The sequence below is a fragment of the Moschus berezovskii genome, chromosome 11 (assembly GCF_049115385.1).
Source record: "Moschus berezovskii isolate FMDL1 chromosome 11, NW_MosBer_1.0, whole genome shotgun sequence".
In the NCBI taxonomy this organism is placed as follows: domain Eukaryota; kingdom Metazoa; phylum Chordata; class Mammalia; order Artiodactyla; family Moschidae; genus Moschus; species Moschus berezovskii.
In genome coordinates, this window is record NC_142470.1 from 86,673,959 (window position 1) to 86,697,592 (window position 23,634).

The following is a 23,634-nucleotide window of genomic DNA, read 5'->3' on the forward strand; positions in this document are numbered from 1 at the left end:
AAAATATACAAGCAGCTCCTGCACCTCAATTCCAGAAAAATAAACAACCCAATCAAAAAATGGGCCAAAGAACTAAACAGACATTTCTCCAAAGAAGACATACAGATGGCTAACAAACACATGAAAATATGCTCAACATCACTCATTATCAGAGAAATACAAATCAAAACCACAATGAGGTAACATTTCATGCTGGTCCAAATGGTTGCTATCAAAAAGTCTACAAGCAATAAATGTTGGAGAGGGTGTGGAGAAAAGGGAACCCTCTTACACTGTTGGTGGGAATGCAAACTAATACAGCCACTATGGAGAAGAGTGTGGAGATTCCTTAAAAAACTGGAAATATAACTGCCTTATGACCCAGCAATCGCACTCCTGGGCATACACACCGAGGAAACCAGAATTGAAAGAGACATATGTACCCCAGTGTTCATCACAGCACTGTTTATAATAGCTAGAACATGGAAGCAACCTAGATGTCCATCAGCAGACGAATGGATAAGAAAGCTGTGGTACATATACACAATGGAATATTACTCAGCCATTAAAAAGAATGCATTTGAATCAGTTCTAATGAGGTGGATGAAACTGGAGCCTATTATACAGAGTGAAGTAAGTCAGAAAGAAAAACACCAATACAGTATACTAACGCATATATATGGAATTTAGAAAGATGGTAACCTTAACCCCGTATGTGAGACAGCAAAAGAGACACAGATGTAAAAAATAGACTTTTGGACTCTCTGGGAGAAGGTGTTCGATGCATGAGACAGGATGCTCGGGGCTGGTGCACTGGGATGACCCTGAGGGATGGGATGGGGAGGGAGATGGGAAGGGAGTTCAGGATGGGGAACACGTGTACACCCATGACTGATTCATGTCAATGTATGGCAAAACCAATACAATATTGTAAAATAAATAGCCTCCAATTAAAATAAATAAATTTTTTTAAATAAAGGAAGACAGTATCACTATGCCCCTGTGCTCAGTAATTATGCGGTCCAATGAAAACAGGCATTTCACATATGACAATAACAAGGTAGATAATGCATGAAACTGTCCTCGTGTAACTATTAGAGATGTAATTTTGCTATTTGGTGACAGGTGTAGGTGAGAGTTGTTCAGTAGGCCTCTATCAAGGTGAGATACATATATATGTATGTGTATATATATGTGTATGTATGTATATACATGTTTTAATATCTTACTAAAAACTATTTTGTCATCTTTGATGTGTGATCATATGTGAAAAAGCATGAGGAACCCATTATCGAAGAGCCTGCTTATCTCCAAGAGCCAGAATTTGATATCTAGTTCATAACAGCTATAAAGCATACACATACTTCACATACAACTGTGTATTTTGTAGGACTGTTTCTCAGCCTTCTTTACTTGTGCTTCCTATTGCTAAATATTCAAATTTCATGATCTCCTTTCATTGTTATTAACATTCACAGTAATCATACATACGAAGCTAAAATCAAAACAGTTACTAAATGAGCGCGCTTTGAAATCTCACTCATTTCCCTGCCTTGATTGAGAATTGTTTTGGCTGAAGCTCTTACTGGTTGAGCTGTAATACTCTGTGGCTCAGTTTTGCTTCTTGTTCATGTTTTATATTTGTGCCCCTGCTTTTATCTCAGTGGTCTTGAATGCTGTACCAGGTTATAAAAGCAGATAATGACAGTGAGATACAGAAATTGAAGATGAAGGTAGTGAAGCATTCATTAAATTAGAATAGCAGGGGGAAAGGTGAATGTAGTATAGTCAGTTTATGTCAGCTCTAATATTTCGGTTATACTTTCGCTGTAGAAGTGTGCTAGTTGTTTATTGTTTTTTAACAAATTGCCCCCAAAATGTAGCAACTTAAAGCAATAAACATTTATTATCTCACACATATTCAGGGATCCAGGACAGCTTGGCTGGCTGGTTCCAGCTCAGGGCCTGTCATGGAGCTACAATCAGAGTGTCAACAGGGGCTGTGGTTTCCCAAAGGCTTGACTAGGGTGGTGGATTTGCTTCCAGGGTTACTCACATGATATTACCCCAAGACTTCAGTTCCTTGCAGTGTAGCCTTTCCATAGTGCTGCTCAACATGACTTCCTCCAGAGCCAAGTGATCCAGTAGAGGGAGCACCCAGGACAGAAGCCTTATCTCAGAAGCTGTATGCAACCACTGTGCCATCTTCCTCTCATCACATAGGCCACCCCGAGAGGTAGGAAGGGACTACACAAGTTTATGAAGGTCAGGAGGCAGGACTTATCAGAGACCACCTTGCAGGCTGGCTTTCAGAAATACTCTGCCTGAATTGCGGTCTGTCTATAAAGTCATAAGTTAAGATTGTCTGTATTTAATGCCGGGTCACAATGAAGTAACAAATTAGATCCTGACATAATTTTGCTAATCATCTTTGGGTTATTAGATTAAGCTTTAACAGCTTAGACTTGCTTAAGTTTCTTCCAGCTTGTTGATTTAAATCTTTGGATGTTAATCTATAGGCGATGGTGAGATTAAATGTGTTTTGCTATGGAGTAACTTTTTAAATTATTATTAAGAATGTTGAAACAGATCACAGCTTTACTTTTTATCTTTTTTAGTTGGCCAAGTAAAGTTTGATCCACCCTTAAGGAAGGAGACGGAACCACATCATGAACTTGTAAGTAGTATAATCTTGGAATCTTAACACTGAAAATAAATGTTTTAAGTAGTCTTTGTAATTTGTTGGCACTGACTACAAAATCTAGTTAGTAAAATTTTCTAAGCCTTTGGGGAAATAAAAAGGTAAGTAATTCTGAAATTCAAAATAAATAAATCTGTGTTGCTGAGATTAAATATTTACAAAATTACTTTAGGAGAAACTTAGTTTTGTACCATTCTCTGATTAAATGTTTTTAATGATTTTTTTTCTTTTTTCATTTCTGCTTTGCAATTTTTGAGGGGCTATTTGCAGATATATTTATTAGGATAAATGCCACAGTCTTAAACTAGAATTTTGGACCAGTGATAGTATTAATACCTCTTCTCATTAAATTTATGGGCAACTTTTTAAGAGTGTCAGCCACTTTTCTAAACATCAAGGCAGAATCCAATCTCCTTTGAGTAACTGAAATTCAGGAGAGACTAGGTGTACATAGCAGATTAAGTTTATCATTTATTTAAAGATTGCTAAAATGTTCTTTTCATGATTCTTTTTTGTTAATTTTTTATATACTGCTTTCTAGATATATGATAAAATATTAAGTGCCATCTTGGAAGCAAAGTGCTGTGCAAACATTTGAGATGTTAATAGTCTACAGAGGAATAAAAATGAGATTAAAAAACAAACAAAATCAATCTTAATGAAATTACTTAACAAAAATTCCAGATTGTATGTTTCGTTTTTTTTTTCCCTTTCCTGCTTAATAATGAGAAGAAAGTAACTTAATGAATGCTCAGGACTGAAGTGGGAACTTTCTTCTTAAATTTAATGCTTATTTTAATCCACTTGACTAACGGCATACAAAGAGAGTCTTTAACTTTTAATCTAAAGAGTTGCTCTCAGTTTACCAGCATGGAAGAAAAATTCTTAACATGTTAAGAATGTTAAAAGAAAAATTCTTAACATGATCATGTTATAGTACTTCAGCCTGACCTTTATGGAGAGGATGGAGAAGGTAAATCATGTTTATAAATGCCAGTTGTTATTTTCTGCTTCTCTTTTTAAGTTAGCATTGCATGTATTTAAGTTCTGTACTAATTTAGTAACTATTATATAGCAAAGTTGTTGCTTTTTTAGAAGCTGCTTAATTGGATTTGACTTTGCATTTACCTTAATAAAATGATGTTAGCAGGACTGACTTACTTCCCTTGTGAAAGTTACCCTTTGTGAATTTGTGGCTTTTAGTCTGAGTGTAAATAACTTGGGTTTCTTGGTCTCTGCTGAACAGCCCGACAGTGATGGTTTTTTGGACAGTTCAGAAGAAATATACTACACTGCAAGATCTAATCTGGTATTTCTCATCTTCTGATTTTCTTTGTCAGCATTGTTTTAGTCTTAATTGTTTTTAGGTTTTTTTTTTTAACCAACCATTTTGTTCAGTTTTAATGAATCAGTTTAAGCATTGTTTTATAAATTCCTGCCAGTAAGCAACCTACCATATATTAAGGAGTATAGCGATTTTTTCTACAAGGTAAACGTATTTACTCAGATACTATAATGTTATAGTAAAAATTAATTTTTTTATTTTTTATAAAAACATTTTTTTTCTCAGATATAAATTCTTTCTTTAGATAATTGCATTTCCCTGTAAACATGCCCAGTGTAAATAAAATGACTTGTTTTAGTGAACTATAAACCATCCATGTATATACATATCCATATATTACAAAAATATATATATAATTTTAAAAAATAATTTACCCCTAATTAACAATGAAATCCATCTCAGATGAAATTTTAACTTTGTAGTATTATGTAATATCCAGTTTTCTCAGGCCAGAATTTGGGTTATAAGGACTCCCTGAAGTTTTAAATACTAGGACTGTCTTACCATTGGGTAAGAAAAGATGGGAAATTAACCCTAGCAAATGTTAAATAAATAGTACTTTTAATAGTTGTTATTAAGTAGTTTTTTCAATTTTTGTAGCTGACCAGGGCCCCAAGTTGCCTGCCTCAGCATGTACTTCTAGATCTACTTTTCTGCCTTTTCAATTGAATTTTCCTTCTCTTTCCTTCCTCTCATACCTATTTTAGTTCTGGTTAGTTTAAATGATTCTTTATAAAAATTTCTAAATCTATGCCCAGTAACATTTGTAGAACATAAAAGAGACTTAAGATATAGTTTCCCTTTTAGGAAAGTTGCTGTCTTGATAGGCGGAAAATACTTGTATATGTAAACTCTTAGCCTTGCAACAGAATGTATAGTGCACTTCCAGAGTTTCTTCTGGTGGTGACTGTTGAGGAGAGTCTAGCATATAATAGGTACTATGGAAATCAAAGAAGGAGAAAAGCTTTGGGGTTAATGTGATTCATCTGGTTTGTGGGAGGAAGTAAAAGTCTGATTTCAGTATTGTGTAGGAATCCTTATAGGTTTTTCAGGAAGAAAATGAACAAATGACTCCTATGTTTCGTGGGAATTAATGTGGGAACAGTCATTGACACAGATTTGAGAGATGGTAGCTAAAGAGCTGAAATTATGGAGTGGTTATACTACTAATTATGAGATTAGCTCAGAAAAGGAAGGTTCATGTCATCAAAGAGGAAATGATAGATGAAACCATGAGATTGCATGTGTTCCCCAGTTAGGTCTGAAGAAAGAAAGTGCAGGAAACTAGTTACCACAGCGGTGATGCCTGTTTTGCGGTCAAAGGTAGAGCCAGCACTGGAGGTAGTGGAAGAAGCAGTTGGAACACAGAAGAATCAGTAAATGGCCCAGAGAGGCCAGAAGACGTGAGGCCAGAATTAACCATCTGAAGGGACAGGTGAGATGGAATGTCTGAAGACAACACTGCCAGTGATTTGTGGATAGAAGATTTCTTCAAAATTAGGCATGTGTAGGCTAGAATGACAGTTAGTGAAATTTGTTGTGGAAATAAAAGACCATAGACTCAAAAGTTTAAAATGACTATTGTATGTATTTATATTCTCCAGGAAAGAAAACAACAAAACGAGAAACCATTTTCGAGTTACAGTCTTTCTCTCTGCCCTGTGTGTAACTCATAACTTGAGTGAGTTACCATGGCTCTGTTGCCTCGAACTACCTCCCACACCCTTTATGTTACGATAGTGGGCGCAGTTGGCAAGGGAGTCTTGTGACAGAGAAGAGCTTTGGAGACATTCAACTTGTGGATAGCTCTGGAAGAAGAGGAATGAATGAAGTATTTGTCAGATCCTACCATTTATAAAATCAACCTTTAAAAACCCACTTTTATTGATAACACTCCCATTCCCCCATCCCCAGCCCCTGGCAGTTGCCATTCTATTTTCTATGTCTTTGAGTCTTTCTGTACTCTATGTAAGTGTATTCTGTATTCCATGTAAGTGGAATCATGCATTATTTGTCCTTTTGTTACAAATAATTTCAGTGAAGTGACTGGCTCACTTCACTTGGCATAATGTCATAACATCTTCAAGATTTATTTATGTTGTAGCATGTGTCTTAAGTCTGTAGCATTTCTTAAGTCTGAAAAATATTTCATTGTATGTATAGCCGCATGTTGTTTATCCATTAATCCATCAATGGACTCTTATTGTGAATAATGCTGCTGTGAACCTGGATATACAAAAATCTGTCAACTTTCTGCTTTTAGTTCTTTTGGGCATATAACTGGAAGGGTGATTGCTGGATCATGCGTTAATTCTATGCTTGATTTTGGGGGAATGACCGTACTGTTTTCTATAGCAGCTGCATCATTTTACAGTCCCTCCAGCAGTGCGCAAGGGTTCCAGTTTTCGCCACACCCTCAATGCTTATTATTTTCTGAGTGTATGTTTGTTTTATTGCATATAGTTGATTTATAGTAGTCCGTTAGTTTCTGGTGTGTCGCATAGTGATTCAGGTTTTTTGTAAAGATTATATTCCATTAGTGGTTGTTATAAGATATCACGTATAATTCCCTGTGTTATACAGCAGATCCTTTTTGCTTGTCTATTTTATATTTAGTCATTTGTATCGGTTCATCCCATACTTCTATTTTTCTCTCCTCCTCCTCTCTCCCTTTTGGTAACTGAAAGTTTATTTTCTGTGTCTGAGTCTTTTTGTTTTGTAAATAGATTAATTTGTATTATTTTTTTAGATTCTGCATAGACTAGGCATAATATTCTATAGGCCAGTCCATGTTGATGCAAATGGCAATATTTCATTCTTTTTTATGACTGAGCATTATTTCATTGTATGTACATACCACATCTTTTTGTTGACGAGCACTTGGGTTGCGTCCGTGTCTTGACATTGTAAATAGTGCTGCTGTGACCTTTGAGGTGCATGTGTCTTTTCACATCAGTGTTTTTGGTTTTTGGTGTGAAGTATCCATAATTATTTGAGTCTCCTACTTTCATAGCTCATAGCACTGTGAACAGGATTTCAACTCTTAAAAAATACTGCGGGCTGCTAAAATCCTGATGGACCCAAAATGTCTGGCTGTTATCTTAGTAGACAGTTGGTACCAAGATGACGGCCCTAAATCTTTTGCGACTGAAAAGAAGAATTTACCCTCTTAAAGACCTCACCACCTTACTTGTCATCAGTAATTTCTGGTTACAAGTATTTTCATCTTATGGTTTTTGTAAATGAGTTCAGAATATTATTATACCTCAATTTTCATTACTATAATAGAGGTTTTTTAATCAGGCAATCTTAATATGTGAAATATATATGAAATAAATGAAAAGAACAGATCTTGATTTTAGCATTGTTAATCTTTTAAAAAAGTCTTTAAATTTTGAAAGACGCATGAGTTAAAAAAGCAAAGTAAAAAACTCAGCAAAATTCGGTAATAGTAAGAATTTTGCCCATAACCATATGAATGGATATATCCCATCTACAAGATGCTGCTGCTGCTAAGTCACTTCAGTCGTATCCGACTCTGTGTGACCCATAGACGAAAGCCCACCAGGCTCCCCCATCCCTGGGATTCTCCAGGCAAGAACACTGGAGTGGGTTGCCGTTTCCTTCTCCAATCTACAAGATACTATCCTTACGTTAAAAGAATATATTACACATCTGTTCAGGTATTACTGATTTTCCTAGTTGTACTAGGCATTTTAGCCCATATACCAGTGAAGAATATATTGAAAGGTAATTACAGTTGTCCCTTGAAAAAAGGGACTAGTGACATCAGCAGTCAAAAGTCCGAGTAAAACTGTAAAGTTGGGCATCCTGTGCATCTGCGTTTTCAGGTTCAACCAATAGCATATCATGTGGTATTGTAGTATGTACTTAGTGAAAAAAAGTCAACATGTTAAGTGGGTGCATCCAGGTGGCACTAGTGGTAAAGAACCTGCCTGCCAGTGCAGGAGATGTAAGAGACTAGATCTGATTTCAGAGTGCCTGATGAACTGTGGATGGAGGTTCATGACATTGTACAGGAGACAGGGATCAAGACCATCCCCAAGAAGAAGAAATGCAAAAAGCAAAATGGTTGTCTGAGGAGGGCTTACAAATAGCCATGAAAAGAAGAGAAGCAAAAAGCAAAGGTAAAAAGGAACGATACACCCATTTGAATGCAGAGTGCCAAAGAATAGCAAGGAGAGATTAGAAAGCCTTCCTGGGTGATCAGTGCAAAGAAATAGAGGAAAACAATAAAATAGGAAAGACTAGAGATCTATTCCAGAAAATTAGAGATGCCAAGGGAACGTTTCATGCAAAGATGGGCTCAATAAAGGACAGAAATGGTATGGACCAAACAGAAGCGGAAGATATTAAGAAGAGGTAGCGAGAATACACAGAAGAACTATACAAAAAAGATCTTCATGACCCAGATAACCACGACTGTGTGATCACTCACCTAGAGCCTGATATCCTAGAATGTGAAGTCAAGTGGGCCTTAGGAAGCATCACTATGAAAAAAGCTAGTGGAGGTGATGGAATTCCAGTTGAGCTATTTCAAATCCTAAAAGATAATGCTGTGAAAGTGCTGCACTCAGTATGCCAGCAAATTTGGAAAAACTCAGCAGTGGCCACAGGACTGGAAAAGGATTGCATTCCAATCCCAAAGAAAGGCAGTGCCAAAGAATGCTCAAAACTACTGCACAATTGCACTCATCTCACATGCTAGCAAAGTAATGCTCAAAATTCTCCAAGCCAGGCTTCAACAGTACATGAACCATGAACTTCCAGATGTTCAAGCTGGTTTTAGAAAAGGCAGAGGAACCAGAGATCAAAGTGCCAACATCCGCTGGATCATCGAAAAAACATGAGTCCAGAAAAACATCTATTTCTGCTTTATTGACTATGCCAAAACCTTTGACTGTGTGGATCACAATAAACTGTGGAAAATTCTTCAAGAGATGGGAATACCAGACCACCTGACCTGCCACTTGAGAAGTCTGTATGCAGGTCAGGAAGCAACAGTTAGAACTGGACATGGAACAACAGACTGGTTCCAGATAGGGAAAGGAGTACGTCAAGCCTGTATATTATCACCCTGCTTATTTAACTTATTTCTAGAGTACATCATGAGAAGCACTGGGCTGGATGAAGCACAAGCTGGAATCAAGATTGCCAGGAGAAATATCAATAACCTCAGATATGCAGATGACACCACCCTTATGGCAGAAAGTGAAGAAGAACTAAAGAGCCTCTTGATGAAAGTGAAAGAGGAGAGTGAAAAAGTTGGCTTAAAACTCAACATTCAGAAAACTAAGATCATGGCACCCAGTCCCATCACTTCATGGGAAATAGATGGGGAAACAGTGGCAGACTTTATTTTCTTGGGCTCCAAAATCACTGCAGATGGTGATTGCAGCCATGAAATTAAAAGACGCTTACTCCTTGGAAGGAAAGTTATGACCAACCTAGACAGCATATTAAAAAGCAGAGACATTACTTTGCCAACCAAGGTCCGCCTAGTCAAGGATATGTTTTTTCCAATGGTCATGTATGGATGTGAGAGTTGGACTGTGAAGAAAGCTGATCGCAGAAGAATTGATGCTTTTGAACTGTGGTGCTGGAGAAGACTCTTGAGAGTCCCTTGGACTGCAAGGAGGTACAACCAGTCCATCCTAAAGGAGATCAGTCCTGGATGTTCATTGGAAGGACTGATGTTGAAGCTGAAACTCCAATACTTTGGCCACCTGATGCAAAGAACTGACTCATTGGAAAAGACCCTGATGCTGGGAAGTATTGAAGATGGGAGGAGAAGGGGACGACAGAGGATGAGATGGTCGGATGGCATCACTGACTCAATGGACATGAGTTTGGGTAAACTCCGGGAGTTGGTGATGGACAGGGAGGCCTTGCATGCTGCAGTATATGGGGTCGCAAAGAGTCTGACACAACTGAGTGACTGAACTGAACTGGACTAAACTGAAGAGACACAGGGTTGATGCCTGGCTCTGGAAGATCCCCTGGAGGAGGGCATGGCAAACCACTACAATATTCTTGCCTGGAGAATCCCATAGACAGGAGCCTGGCAGGCTACAGTCGATAGAGTCTCACACAGTCGGACACGACTGGAGCAACTGTGTATGCATGCATACAGTTTAAATATTGTTGTTCAAGGGTCAGCTATATATGTTGAACACTATGTTAATTGCTATGGAGGAACATCAGCAGTAACATAATCATTGCTCTGAAGAACATGGGTCTCCTGCATTGCAGGCAGATTCTTTACCAACTGAGCTATAAGATTACCCCAGAATTAAGTCAAAATTGAATAAAGTCTATAAATAAATTTACTATGGAAAAGAAACAGATCAGCTTTTTTCATTTTAAATCTGTTAAACTATTACTTACTATAAAGTTATGTTGTGTGGTCACATTTCTTACCTTTTGTATATGAAGACAGTTTCTAGGGAGGACTGGTTTTATAGTTGCATGATGATAGGACATTTGCTGGAAAATCACATCTAACCTGTTTCAAATATACTGCAACAAAGTTAAAAAGAAAATAATAACCTACTGATATTCATTCCATATTTATGCAGTTTGCGTCCTTTCTGCTGCTTTTATTAATCAGTGTTCCAACCCTACTTGCTTTTCTTTTTAAGAAACAAGAATTATCTAGGGTTCATCCCCTTTCACATATGTAAATTGTCTACCACATTAAAAAATATTTTCTAACACTTTACTCATGTACCATATTGTCTCATTTTTTTGATGAGAAAAAAAATTCTATTTTCTTGGTTAAAATATATTGCTAGAGTATTTCTTTTTTGTTTTTGTAGCTAACTGTAATAATTCTTTTGACTTCCTGCTGTTCCCTCATCAGTTTTAGATAGACTTTGTAATCTCCAGCTAAGTTAAAAAAAAAAAAAACAATAATAAGATTTTCTTGGTCATATAGTCTCCTTTTCCAGTGTTCCGCATCACATCCTCTGTTTATTTTCAGTTCTTGCAAGGCACTTGTTCTCTTAGAGCCTTTATCCTAGTTCAGAAGTTTTCCCCTATTCATTAAAACACTTAGGACTTTCTAACCCCAAAAGATATTTTAATTGGGCCTAGGTTGACCATCTTAAATATTTTGCTGAATGTTCAGTTTGAATCTGTTCTGGACTGTTCCATGTTTTCAATCTACATTGTTTGGCTTCTTTTTAAACACTGTCATTCATTAATAAGGTGATGCCTGATTTATGCTACTGAATTTTTTATGTCTATCCAGGCATATTCAAATATATTCTTATTTAGAAGAACGGGCTTATTTTATTGTCATTTTAGGGTTAATTGAGTGTTTTGCAAAAAGTTTTGGTATTATTTTTCTATTCAGAATAGCTTCCAGGTCCCGTTGGAAAGCTTTTTAGATCAGTCTTTCTTAGACTGCCCTAAAGATACATGAATGACTACTAACTTTGCCCAAGCTTCACTTTTCTTCCTTTCCTTTTTATTTCTTCTCATTTTTCTTATCTGATTTGCTGTCTGAATTCCTGCCATTTAATAAGTGCTTGTAAATAATAGTTGAATTAAACAAGATTAACTGCTTATTAGAAGAACTTAGTGTAGTCCTTTTACTTGATGACATGCCCAGCACATTTTTCCCCTACTTTGGATGCTAAAACATAACTTGATTTACAGAGAAGGAATTACTAAAGAATGAAACCCTTTCAGTTTTAGCTTTCCTGGTAGGGCTTAATACATGGCGCATTTAATCATCAGACTTGGATCTATCAACAAATTCTCCCCAGCCTGAGTGTTATTCTGTGTATGAACTTAGGCTCCATTTTCTATTAAAATATTTCATTAGTTATTTTAAATTCTTCTCTTACCTTTCTAAATATCTCAGTTGATTATTTTTAAGTTATTATAATCGACCTGGTAATTGTCATATAGCAGATGAGCTATCTATTCTTAGGACCTATCTATATTTATATAACACAAGCCATGGCCACTCTGCACCAATGTGTGCTTTCGAAAGCTGTCATTTGATTTAAGTCTTAAGAGATTATATTGGCTAAAGAGGTTGCTGGTCTGGCTTTTAGAAGGGCCCAATTACATGTAGCTAAAGAAAATAAACATGACCACTTAAATAGTACAGCATAATAATTGTGTGGTGGTCTAATGATAGTAGTGATTTCATCCTATTAAAATACATCATTACAAATTAAAGAGAACAGGTGTCCTTTTTCATTAGGATTTTATGTGATACCAGTGTGACAGTTCACTAATCTTTTTTGTTTATGATATATATCTTTTCTGTCACTGATAAGTACATATATTATGCATGGAAGAACACATTTATTGAAGAAGACAAAATGAACCTTGTCTAAACCAGGCTTTTGACTTTATTTTCATCAGATATTTTTTTGGACAGGTCTTAGAGTATTTAAATGTTAAAATGCTTTTCACTTAAATGCGATGTATTGCTTAGAAGTCTCATATTTCTCAGCTTAATATTTATGTGATCTGTGTATATCTTAACGAGGCTGAATATTAGTTATTAACAGGAAAATACACAAATGGCATTTGAACAAGCATTTATCTAGGGCCTAATTACTGTATGCCAGGTACTATGCTAGACCCTAGGCTATAGGGAAAAAAGATGAATTTAATAATTTTCCTGTGTTCGAGGAGCTTACAGCCTGGCTACTATTTTTATAGACTTATAAATAAATTAATGAAAAGCCAGTATAAATGCTAAAGGAGACATATGTGTTAAATACTGTGGAGTCATGAAGGTCACACCTATCTTCCTAGACAGTCTTGGAAGGCTGCTCCAAGAAGGTAACTTTTGCATTAAGTCCTTATTGTGCATCTGGCAATTTCTTGTAAAATTAGAAAGCACTTTGAGTACACGAATGTATTTTAATGAAAATAACATTCATTTAAAATGTTAAATATTCCCTTCTTAATCATTAAAACAGTGCTTGAAATACCCTGGGAGAAAATGAAACTTTGTACTTTCCATAGTTGTTGGAAGGCACTTTTTCCTCAAGAAGGCATTTGAGTCGAGGACGCTTATTATTCAGTTCAGTTCAGTTCAGTCGCTCAGTCGTGTCCGACTCTTTGCAACCCCATGAATCACAGCACACCAGGCCTCCCTGTCCATCACCAACTCCCGGAGTCCACTCAGACTCACCCCCATCGAGTCAGTGATGCCATCCAGCCATCTCATTCTCTGTCCCCTTCTCCTCCTGCCCCCAATCCCTCCCAGCATCAGTCTTTTCCAGTGAGTCAGCTCTTCGCATGAGGTGGCCAAAGTATTGGAGCTTCAGCTTTAGCATCAGTCCTTCCAATGAACACCCAGAACTGATCTCCACACTTACTATTAGTTCCCTTATATTTCAGCTCTTAACTCTATAACTAGCAGCGTTCAGTGGAAATGTTTAAATAGTTGAACTACCTTAATAATAATCACATGAAGTTTTGCTTTGTAACTCTTTCCAAAAGTATTAAAAGTCCTTAAGTGCAGTTTATAATCTTGTGCAAGTTCATATGTATAATTTACTCTAAAAAAGCACCTTATTTTTTAATCTTTAAAAAATTATTACCTGATTGAGGCAGTAGTAGAAATATGTGAATATGTGTATATACATAATTAATGCGGATCTTATTTACAAAGTCAAACCAAGATTTTTGTTGCTTGTTCTTTTTTATAATCGTTTTTGCTTCATTATAGCTTGAGTATAAATGCCTTATTTAAGCTTTTTTCTTTCCAAAAACTTATTTCTACAAATGTTAATTATAGTAGCAGTGACCATAAATGAAGCTTGCATATATTATTCAAACTAGTTGCCAGAAAATTTTTGGTAACTTAAATCGTAAAATGTATAAAGCAAGACTACAAACTTCTGAAATCTTTTACTGTTGGGAGTCCTACCTTGTCTCCTTTTTAAGAACATATAGCAATACAGATTTATTTGAAGTCTGAGGTTTCTCTTTTAAAAAATATTTATTATAGTATCATGATTGTTATATACAACCATTTTGCTAAATATTGTATTTTGTACCATTAGGATCTACAACTAGAATATGGACAAGGACACCAAAGTAGTTACTTTTTAGGTGCAAACAAGTAAGTAAAATCCTTTTAAAATTATATTTAAATTTAAGAATAATTAAGTTGCCTTTAAATATGTTATTAATTTTATTTTAAATATTTACAGTAGTAAATTATACTAGTTTGGTAGATTATATTTTATAATATGTTTTAAACTTTTTTTTATTACTGCCTTGCCAATCATCTACTCAATAATTGTCATAATGGGGACAATCACATTATGTCAAGCTACTTTGTAGACGTTACCTGTTAGGGAAAGCTAAGTACATTCCAACTGAAGAGGAATATATGTTTCAGCAATGTATTTCCTTTATTTGCAGCGTTGACATGTTTATTCCTTACAAAACTTGTTTCGGTGCATCTTCCAGATGTGTTGGCCTGTGAAAACAGATGGAAATAGTCACACTGTTTAGAAATCTTTGTCTTAACTTTTAAAAAAAAATAGTTAAAATGAGTCTCAAGTTTTTGAAGTTATCATATATTTTATGCAAGAAATAAATCCAACAGTTAATTCAAGGTCAGCTCTATACCAGGCACTGTCTAGCTGGTGCAGCCCAGCAGTGAAAAGGCAGCTAGCTTACAAGGTGTAACAATTTAAGATGTTCGTAGGCCTGAATTAGCATGTTACCGGGCCAGGGTCTGCTGTTTCTCAGAGTCTCATTTCCTGAGTTCGTGGATAAATCATCATTATAAAATCTAATTTATAGGGAAATGTTTAAACTGACAAAGTCTCCCAGCTATGTGGCTATTATTTCAATAATCAGAACTACTTAAAATTTCAAAATACATTTTCAGTGAAATTAGAGGGTTGAGACATATTTTAAGTTAAGCAGGTGACTAAAAGACAAGCCACTCAGATTTTAGAGATAGTAATGCAAAATCTTGTATCTTTTTTTTATAAACTCAATATTTAAATTTTTTTTTTTTTAACTCAGAGAAGGCTTTGAATGACAAGCTTGAGAAATGCATTAATTATGATTTAGCTCAAGGTTGTTTTTTTTAAAAAAACCTTATGTTTCCTAAAATTTAAAATAAGTCTAAAATTTCCCTGTTAGTAAAATGAAGTTTTATCAAAAGAGTAGCAATTTGTTATTTATAGTTTGTCCTAATTTATTGATGGGCAACAAAGGAAAGTCTGTCGCATAATGGGTTAGCAAATAAAAAATTCTGATGTATGTCTGTGTTATTTTTGTCTTAATTTCAGGTCCCTAGTTTTAAGAATCTTGTTAACAAATTTTGATGTGTTTTTATGAGATTGGATAATTTGGAAAAATATTTCATTTACCTTTTTTAGTTTATTTTAAATATATTTTTATATTATATACTTGAAAAAATACCCTCAAAATAGCCTGTCACTAAGTGCTTTTCCAGATTCCTTGGTTCTCATTTGTCTGATTGTGGTGTGTTTTTTTTTTTCCATTGTTAAACATTTTCATATTATATAGTTTACTTTGGCTAGGTAAAATGTTAATAATTTGCCCAACCTTCATTTTTTGATTAATTGGATCCCTGCTTAAGGAACTGTATTCTATATAACGAATCACTGGCAAGGTAGGTTGGCCCAAAATCTGCACTTTGGCTGTGTTTCATGTGCAGGTATATACATACATGTGACATGAGCATGGATGTAGCACTTCTCTTACTGTACCGATACGTCTGCTTTATTCTTGTGACGAGGCAGTGTTTTAAAACTCACGGGATTTTCTGCTTTCTCCATAGGTGATCAGGCAGACAGATTTCCATTTATGGGTTTCTACCTATTCCAGGCCACATAGGAACTATCTAAGAGGGTTTTTTGGTTGTTTGTTTTTAAATAGAATACATGCATATTCTATTTGCCTTAGTTGTTTTCTTTTGAATTCTGTAATTATTGGGGTCAACTTTTCTATTAAAAACCAATAAGATATTGTTTTTAAAAGAAAAATTATTTCTGATTTCTTTTAATATAGAGCCAAAGTTCTAAAAATAAATTCTATTTAAAGACTTAAATAACAGTGAAAAGAAATTCCTGGCATAATTACGTATAGCAGTGCACACGTGTGTGCTGTCACTTTAGTCGTGTCCGACTGTGCGACCCCATGGACTGCAGCCTGCCAGGCTCCTCTTTCCATGGGATTCTCCTGGCAGGAATACTGGAGTGGGTTGCTGTACCCTCCAAGGGATCTTCCTGACCCAGGGATTGAACCCACATCTCTTAGGCCTCCTGCATTGGCAGCTGGGTTCTTTTACCACTAGCACCACCTTGGAGTGTAGCAATAATAAATGCCAGATCAGAGTCAGAACTGTTTCTTGCTATAACTGTGTGACTTTGAGAAATTTACGGCAGTTTTCTCTAACGAATGGGGATTATAATAGTACCTGCCTCATAGTATGTTAAGGATGAAATGGAATAATCATTGCAAAACATTAAGCACCTTTTAGTAAAAACACATTAGTAGTAGTAGTAGTAAAGTCGCTCAGTCGTGTCCGACTCTTTGCGACCCCGTGGACGGTAGCCTACCAGGCTTCTCCGTCCATGGGGTTCTCCAGGCAAGAATACTGGATTGGGTTACCATTTCCTTCTCCAGGGTATCTTCGCGACCCAGGGATCGAACCCAGGTCTCCCGCATTGGAGGCAGATGCGTTAACCTCTGAGCCACCAGGGAAGCCCATTGCTCTTATTTATGGTATTTACTGAGTAAATGTTGACTGTAAGAGTAAATGAGTATGAATGAAAGAGTAAAATTGTCTTTGGGTTTTAAAGAAATAGGGAAGTTTTTTGCTTTGTTTTTTAGTATAATCAGGGCAATACTTGCAGACAGTTTTGAGCCAGTTAGGCAGTTTTGAGAGATTATAGTAACAAGCAGTTAATTCAGATATGCTAAACACTTTGGTGGTGGTTTTTTATTTCTCTATCTGTTTCTTCAGTTCATCGGTTAAATATATGATCTGTTTACAGATTGTACCATTTTTAAACTCTTCATCCAGATTTTTTAGTCATTTTAGATTGACTTTATTTAATTCAATATGTGAGGGCATCTTTTTTGATTTGTTTTATTCATTACTGTCTCAAAATTCCATAAAAGGAATTTAAGTAGGCTAGTGAATAGTGACATTATTTATTATGTTGCATCCAGTCTTGTGATTAAATCAATATCATGTTTTTCTCCAACGCATTCAAGATACAATATTTAGTATAAATGAACCTTTATGTAAATTTAGCCATATTTCATTTTCTCTTTTATAAAGGCTGAAAATCAGCAAGCCATGTTTTCTCCTTTTCATTAAGACTTCATGAATTCTATAACTTTATTAACAAAATATCTTAACTCATCATAGGAGATTTACAAGTAAATGAATAAAAAATATATGAGCCCCTAGCCATAGAATATCTGCCTTTTCATGTTCTCTTATTTTTACAGAACCTTTAATCCTGGGAAGATAATGTTTTAAAAAGTAAAATGCCATATAAGTCCAATTAAATATGGTAAACTGAAGATAAAAATACATTTTAAATTCTCCTTTTAATTATTTTCAAATGCTAATATTCTCTACGAGTTGACTCACTGGAAAAGAGTCTGATGCTAGGAGGGATTGGGGGTGGGAGGAGACGGGGACGACAGAGAATGAGATGGCTGGATGGCATCACCAACTCTATGGACATGAGTTTGAGTGAACTCCGGGAGTTGGTGATGGACAGGGAGGCCTGGCGTGCTGTGATTCATGGGGTCGCAAAGAGTCAGACACGACTGAGTGACTGAACTGAACTAAATATTCTCTACTGGAAAAGAAATGGCTCATAAAATATTGTCATATGCTTAAGAAAATGTTTTTTTCATATCTTCTAAGATCTTCTAAGATGGCTTCCCTTATAGCTCAGTTGGTAAAGACTTTACCTGCGGTGCAGGATACCCAGGTTCGATTCCTGGGTTGGGAAGATCCCCTGGAGAAGAAATTGGCAACCCACTCCAGTAAAATTGCCTGGAGAATCCCATGGACAGAGGAGCCTGGTAGGCTACAGTCCATGGGGTTGCAAGAGTCAGACACGACTTAGCGATTAACCCCCCCAAGATGGTGTGAAAGCCTACTGTAGAGCTTAGAAGAAATTATGTTTCATTTGATAAAAATACAGCAGTGCTTCTGAAATTTTTAGTCTCAGGATCCCTTTACAGTCTTAAAAATTATTAATGACTTCAATGAGCTTTTGTCTATATGGGTTACAAATAAAATATTTGTAGTAAAGAAAGCTTCAAAATATTTTTTTATTTCAGATAGTAATATACTCATTCCATGTTATCAAAAAAGTTTTTTGTGTGTTTTAAAAAATTCCTCATCTTTAAGAACGAAGTGAAATGCCAACTCTTAATGGTACCTTCTTTGTAACACCAATTGATTCTTCTCATGAGACTTAGAAGCAGCTTATATATGGCAGTATAATACAGCAAACATTTTGTTGAGGCCTACAAACAACATTGTTTTATGAAGAATGGCTGGTTTTTTTCTGAAGCAGAATAATATTAGGAAAAAAGGTGGCATTGTTTTATGTTTTTTGCAGAAATCCTTAATATCTGGCTTGATAGAACATAGCTGAATTCTCATGTCTGTTATTAATCTGTTATGATATACACCTCATGAAAACATGAAAAGAGAAAGTGTTAGTCATTCAGTCCTGTCCAGCTCTTCAGGACCCCATGGACTGTAGTCTGCCAGGCTCCTCTGTTCATGGAATTCTCTAGGCAAGAATACTAGAGTGGGTAGCCATGCCCTTCTCCAGGGGATCTTCCTGACCCAGGGATCGAACCGAGGTCTCCCACATTGCAAGCAGTTTCTTTACCATCTGAGCCACCAGGGAAGCCCTTCACATCTCATAGTCTCCAGAAAACTCTCTTGAGTTTCATTCTCAATGAAAGAATAAAAGTGAAAAAGAAAGAAAAAGAGTGAATGAGTTTGTCTGTTTTTGTTAAGTGCTTTAGATTATGAAAATAGTGTTTACCTTGCAAACCTCTTATAGGAGCCTAAAGGACCTCCAGGGTTCCCAGACCATACTTTGAGAGTTGCTAATTTAGAGCAGTGTTACTTAAGAGATAGATGGGCATACCAGACCACCTGACCTGCCTCTTGAGAAACCTGTATGCAGGTCAGGAAGCAACAGTTAGAACTGGACATGGAACAGCAGACTGGTTCCAAATAGGAAAAGGAGTACATCAAGGTTGTATATTGTCACCCTGCTTATTTAACTTATATGCAGAGTACAACATGAGGAATGCTGGGCTGGAAGAAGCACCAGCTAGAATCAGGATTTCCGGGAGAAATATCAGTAACCTCAGATATGCAGATGACACCACCCTTATGGCAGAAAGTGAAGAAGAACTAAAGAACCTCTTGATGAAAGTGAAAGAGGAGAGTGAAAAAGTTGGTTTAAAGCTCAACATTCAGAAAACTAAGATTATGGCATCCAGTCCCATCACTTCATGGTAAATAGATCGGGAAACAATGTCAGACTTTATTTTTCTGGGCTCCAAAATCACTGCAGATGGTGATTGCAGCCATGAAATTAAAAGATGCTTACTCCTTGGAAGGAAAGTTATGACCAACCTAGACAGCATATTAAAAAGCAAAGATATTACTTTGCCAACCAAGGTCCGCCTAGTCAAGGCTATGTTTTTTCCAGTGGTCATGTATGGATGTGAGAGTTGGACTATAAAGAAAGCTGAGCACTGAAAAATTGATGCTTTTGAACTGTGGTGTTGGAGAAGACTCTTGAGAGTCCCTTGGACTGCCAGTCCATCGTAAAGGAGATCAGTCCTGGGTGTTCATTTGAAGGACTGATGTTGAAGCTGAAACTCCAATACTTTGGCCACCTGATGCAAAGAGCTGACTCATTTGAAATGACCCTGAATCTGGGAAAAATTGAGGGCAGGAGAAGGAGACGACAGGATAAGAGGGTTGGATTGCATCACCGACTCGATGGACATAGGTTTGGGTAGACTCTGGGAGTTGGTGATGTACAGGGAAGGCTGGCATGCTGCGGTTCATGGGATCACGAAGAGTAGGACACGACTGAGTGACTGAACTGAACTGAATTTAGTTGATAATAATAATTTTAAAAATCCCACTAACTGAATACTTACTGTACTCTAAATTACTATTCAACACATTTTACCTATATTAATTCATTGTATTTTCAGATAGACATTTTGATCTAGATACTATTGTAATTCCCACTTTACAGATATGAAAACTGAAGCTTAGGGAAATCATAGTAACTGATTGAAGGCCACATCACTTACAGTGGCAGAGGCTGCTTCACAGCTTGAAATTATTTTGCTCTACTGCCTCCAGGTAGAAGCTCTGTCTCTTAGACCTAACTCTTGAAGAGCTTTGTGAATAGATAATACATTTGACCGAAGTCCCTCAATTTTTTTACATGCAAAATAGGGTTTGCAACTAGTTTATGGTTTTCCTATGTCATTTACAACTCCAGACTTAAAATTTTGTCATTTTAAAAGACTTAAATTGTTATTTAACTCTCCTCATTAAAACATTTGATGGCTAAAATCTATTCTGTCAGTTGTTTATACCAGCTAACCATACCTTTCATTTTCTCTGGTTTTATGCTTCGATAATTCTGAGGGTAGTTTTTTCAACTTTATATAATAGGAAAGGAAATGATTAGAAGGTGCTACCTTACAACTTTCGAGGAGAGTAATTTTTCTGCTGAATCACTTTTACCACAGTAATCTATCAGTAACTGTATTTCTCTCTATCTCATTAGCTTTTTGAAGGCTCGTGAGTTCTTATGCTTAAAGAATGTAATACAGGAGGTATGCTGTATGAATGGGCAGGGAAAAGAAGTAAGGGACCTTCAGGAATGCTGTGAATTCTCTCTTACATTCCTGAATACCACAGTTTTATAAATTGCTCCTAATGATAAAATCCTCACACCTGGTCTGATACAGGCTTAGTCTCCCAAAAGTGTAAATGTGTTTGCCAGTACACCACTGGAGAACAGATCCTTCAGGTAAGTGAGTGTCTTCTGTGAAAGCAAAGTGCTACTACATTCATGTATTCACATCACATGCATGCATGCTTTTGCAGAGATCCAACATGTTGAGTTTCATTTTGTAGGATTGCCTGAGAGCATGATGTTTTTTTAAAGTGTGTCACCTTTCTTTAGAAAAAGAAAATATAATTTCAGGTGTCAGGTAAAATAGTCCAGGTAAAAATGTAAATCCTGGAAACCCTTGAGTGTGACCCTGCAATTATTGTTTTGTCAGTTCTATTGTGACATTTCATGGTGGGTTGTCCTTTGTTTGAATTGATATTTTTTCAGTAAACGCTACAATTTATTTTGTTCATTTAAAATAATTGTATAAAGACATGAGCAGCAGAAAGTAGAGATACCTCATTAAATGATGTTTTATGGTATAGAGATGATTGTTGTAGCAAGATTTTAGTGAGTAATAAAAGTATTTATTTGAAAATTTTATATATAAGGTTAATTTAATGTGATAAAAAATTGTAGTTGGTATTTCTTTGTTACTAAAAATAATTCACATTATTTTTAATTTTTACTTTTCTCCTAAGGAGTCTTCTGAAGTCTGTTGAAGAAGAATTACATCAGCGGTAACTTTAATTTTTAATTAAGTTTAAAATATGTTACAGATGAGTCAAGTCCGTTTGCCTCCTTCTCTATCATATAGCCTAAGAGTGTTTTGTTGTTGTTTTAATATTCTGAATCCTATAAAGATATAGAAATAAAATTCTGTCCTGTGTTAGCTCTTCTTGCATTTTCTAAATTTTCTTCTTAAGTTTTTTGGTAAAGTCCATTTAGTAATGGTGGAATTATCCTTCTTTATCCTTAGAGGGCACGTGGCACATTTAGAAGATGATGAAGGAGAGGATGATGAATCTAAAAAGTAAGTTCTGTTTCCATTTTTAGTAAAAGAAAGCGTGTCATTTAACCTGATTTAGTAAATCTGACAGCTTAATATTGAAGTAATTTTACTATCTTTTATAATTTAGTGTCATGGGTTGTACCAAAGTTTCTTTCCTTTTCTCTGTTCTAGTTGTATTAGTTCGGGCATCCTTAACAAAATATCATAGACTGGTATTTATTTCTCATGGTTTTGGAGGCTGGACAGCTGGGCAGTTTACCTCCTGGTGAGAGCTCTCCTCCAGGCTTGCAGACGGCTGCCATCTTGGTATATCCTTAGACTTCCCTCAAAGTGTGCGTGCAGAGACAGAGAAGTCTCTCTTCCTCTTTTTATAAGGCCACCAATCCTGTTGGATTAGGGCCTCATTCTTATGACCTCAATTAAATGAGCTTAATTGCCTCCCAAAAGCACTGTCTCCAAATATAATCAGTCATATTGGAGTTAGGACTTTAACATACAAATTTTGAGGAGACACAGTTCAGTGCAAAAAGTCTTATTAACTCCTTCCAGCATCGACTCTAAAGTCCAAAGACTCATCTAAATATCATCTAAGGCAATCTGATTTAGATCTCATGATCCTTAGGTCACCTTCAGGATTGATTTTTTCCTTTTTTGGAAGAAGCACACACGTTTAGAAAGCTCTGTCATCCTATCCACAGCCTCCCTTCGTTTTGTCTTGTCCGTCTTCCATTCAAGCTGCCAGTGTTTGTTCTGGTACAATCCCATAGATGCTTCTCTGAGTGATAGTTCAGGCACAAATGTAGTATTCTCTCCAGTACATGCTTTCTGATGCCATCCATTTCTGTGCTAATATGGATAGGCTGAGAATTTTTCAGGTTTCAAGTTCTGGCTCCTTTTTGCTTAGTAATTTCTTCTTCAGTTCGTCTCTGCTCTCTCATTTCACTATAAGCAATGAGAAAGAATCAGAAAGAACCAAGCCACTCCTTCATCAGTTTGCTTCGAAATCTCCTCAGCCAACTTATCCAGTTTCATCCCTTGCAGATTTTCCTTCCACAGAACACTAGCACAACACATTTCAGCCAAGTTCTGTGCCACTTTTTATAAAGGATTACCTTTCCTCCATTTCCCAGTAACTTCATTTCCATTTTGAAGCCTCACCAGAATAGCCTTTAATGTTCACATTTCTACCAACATTCTGTTAACGACTGTTTGTGTATTCTCTGAGAAGATGGAAACTTTCTCACCAGCTCTCCTGTTTTCTCACTGACCTCTCACTCTTAGCGTCCCTATTTAACTCTTACAGTCTTTGCTTATTACTCAGTCCCAAAACTGTTTCCACATTTTTAGGTATTTGTTACAGTAGCGCCCCACTTCTTGGTACCAAAATATGTTTTAGCTCAGGCTGCCATAACGAAATATCATAGACTGAGTGGCTTGAGCAGCAGAGTTTGGTCACAGTTCTGGAGGCTGGGATGTTCAAGATAAGGTACCTGCAGATTCAGTTCCCAGTGAAGGCCCTCTTCTTGGCTCATAGACAGTGGTCTTCTTGCTCTGTCCTCACACAGCCTTTTCTCAGTCCGTGCACACACACACAGAGAAGGAGATGTCTTCCTCATCTTACGAAGAC

General features: G+C 36.3%; 1 protein-coding gene across 6 annotated transcripts in view; it reads left to right on the top strand.

The window, feature by feature from the left end:
- The window catches only part of MAP4K3 (mitogen-activated protein kinase kinase kinase kinase 3), a 188,559-nt gene that overhangs the window by 131,253 nt on the left and 33,672 nt on the right, over positions 1-23,634 (top strand). For 3 of the 6 annotated variants that reach the window (XR_008682395.2, XM_055399283.2, XM_055399288.2), the window contains 6 exons: positions 1,105-1,140; positions 2,598-2,656; positions 3,927-3,989; positions 14,087-14,145; positions 21,697-21,735; positions 21,975-22,028. Coding sequence is in view for 5 of the 6 variants with exons in the window: in XM_055399283.2 (XP_055255258.1) it covers positions 1,105-1,140; positions 2,598-2,656; positions 3,927-3,989; positions 14,087-14,145; positions 21,697-21,735; positions 21,975-22,028 (310 nt within the window). In the remaining variant the exon portion in view is untranslated. The remainder of the gene's footprint in view (positions 1-1,104; positions 1,141-2,597; positions 2,657-3,926; positions 3,990-14,086; positions 14,146-21,696; positions 21,736-21,974; positions 22,029-23,634) is intronic. The other 3 variants (XM_055399285.2, XM_055399284.2, XM_055399286.2) reach the window with 3 other exon arrangements.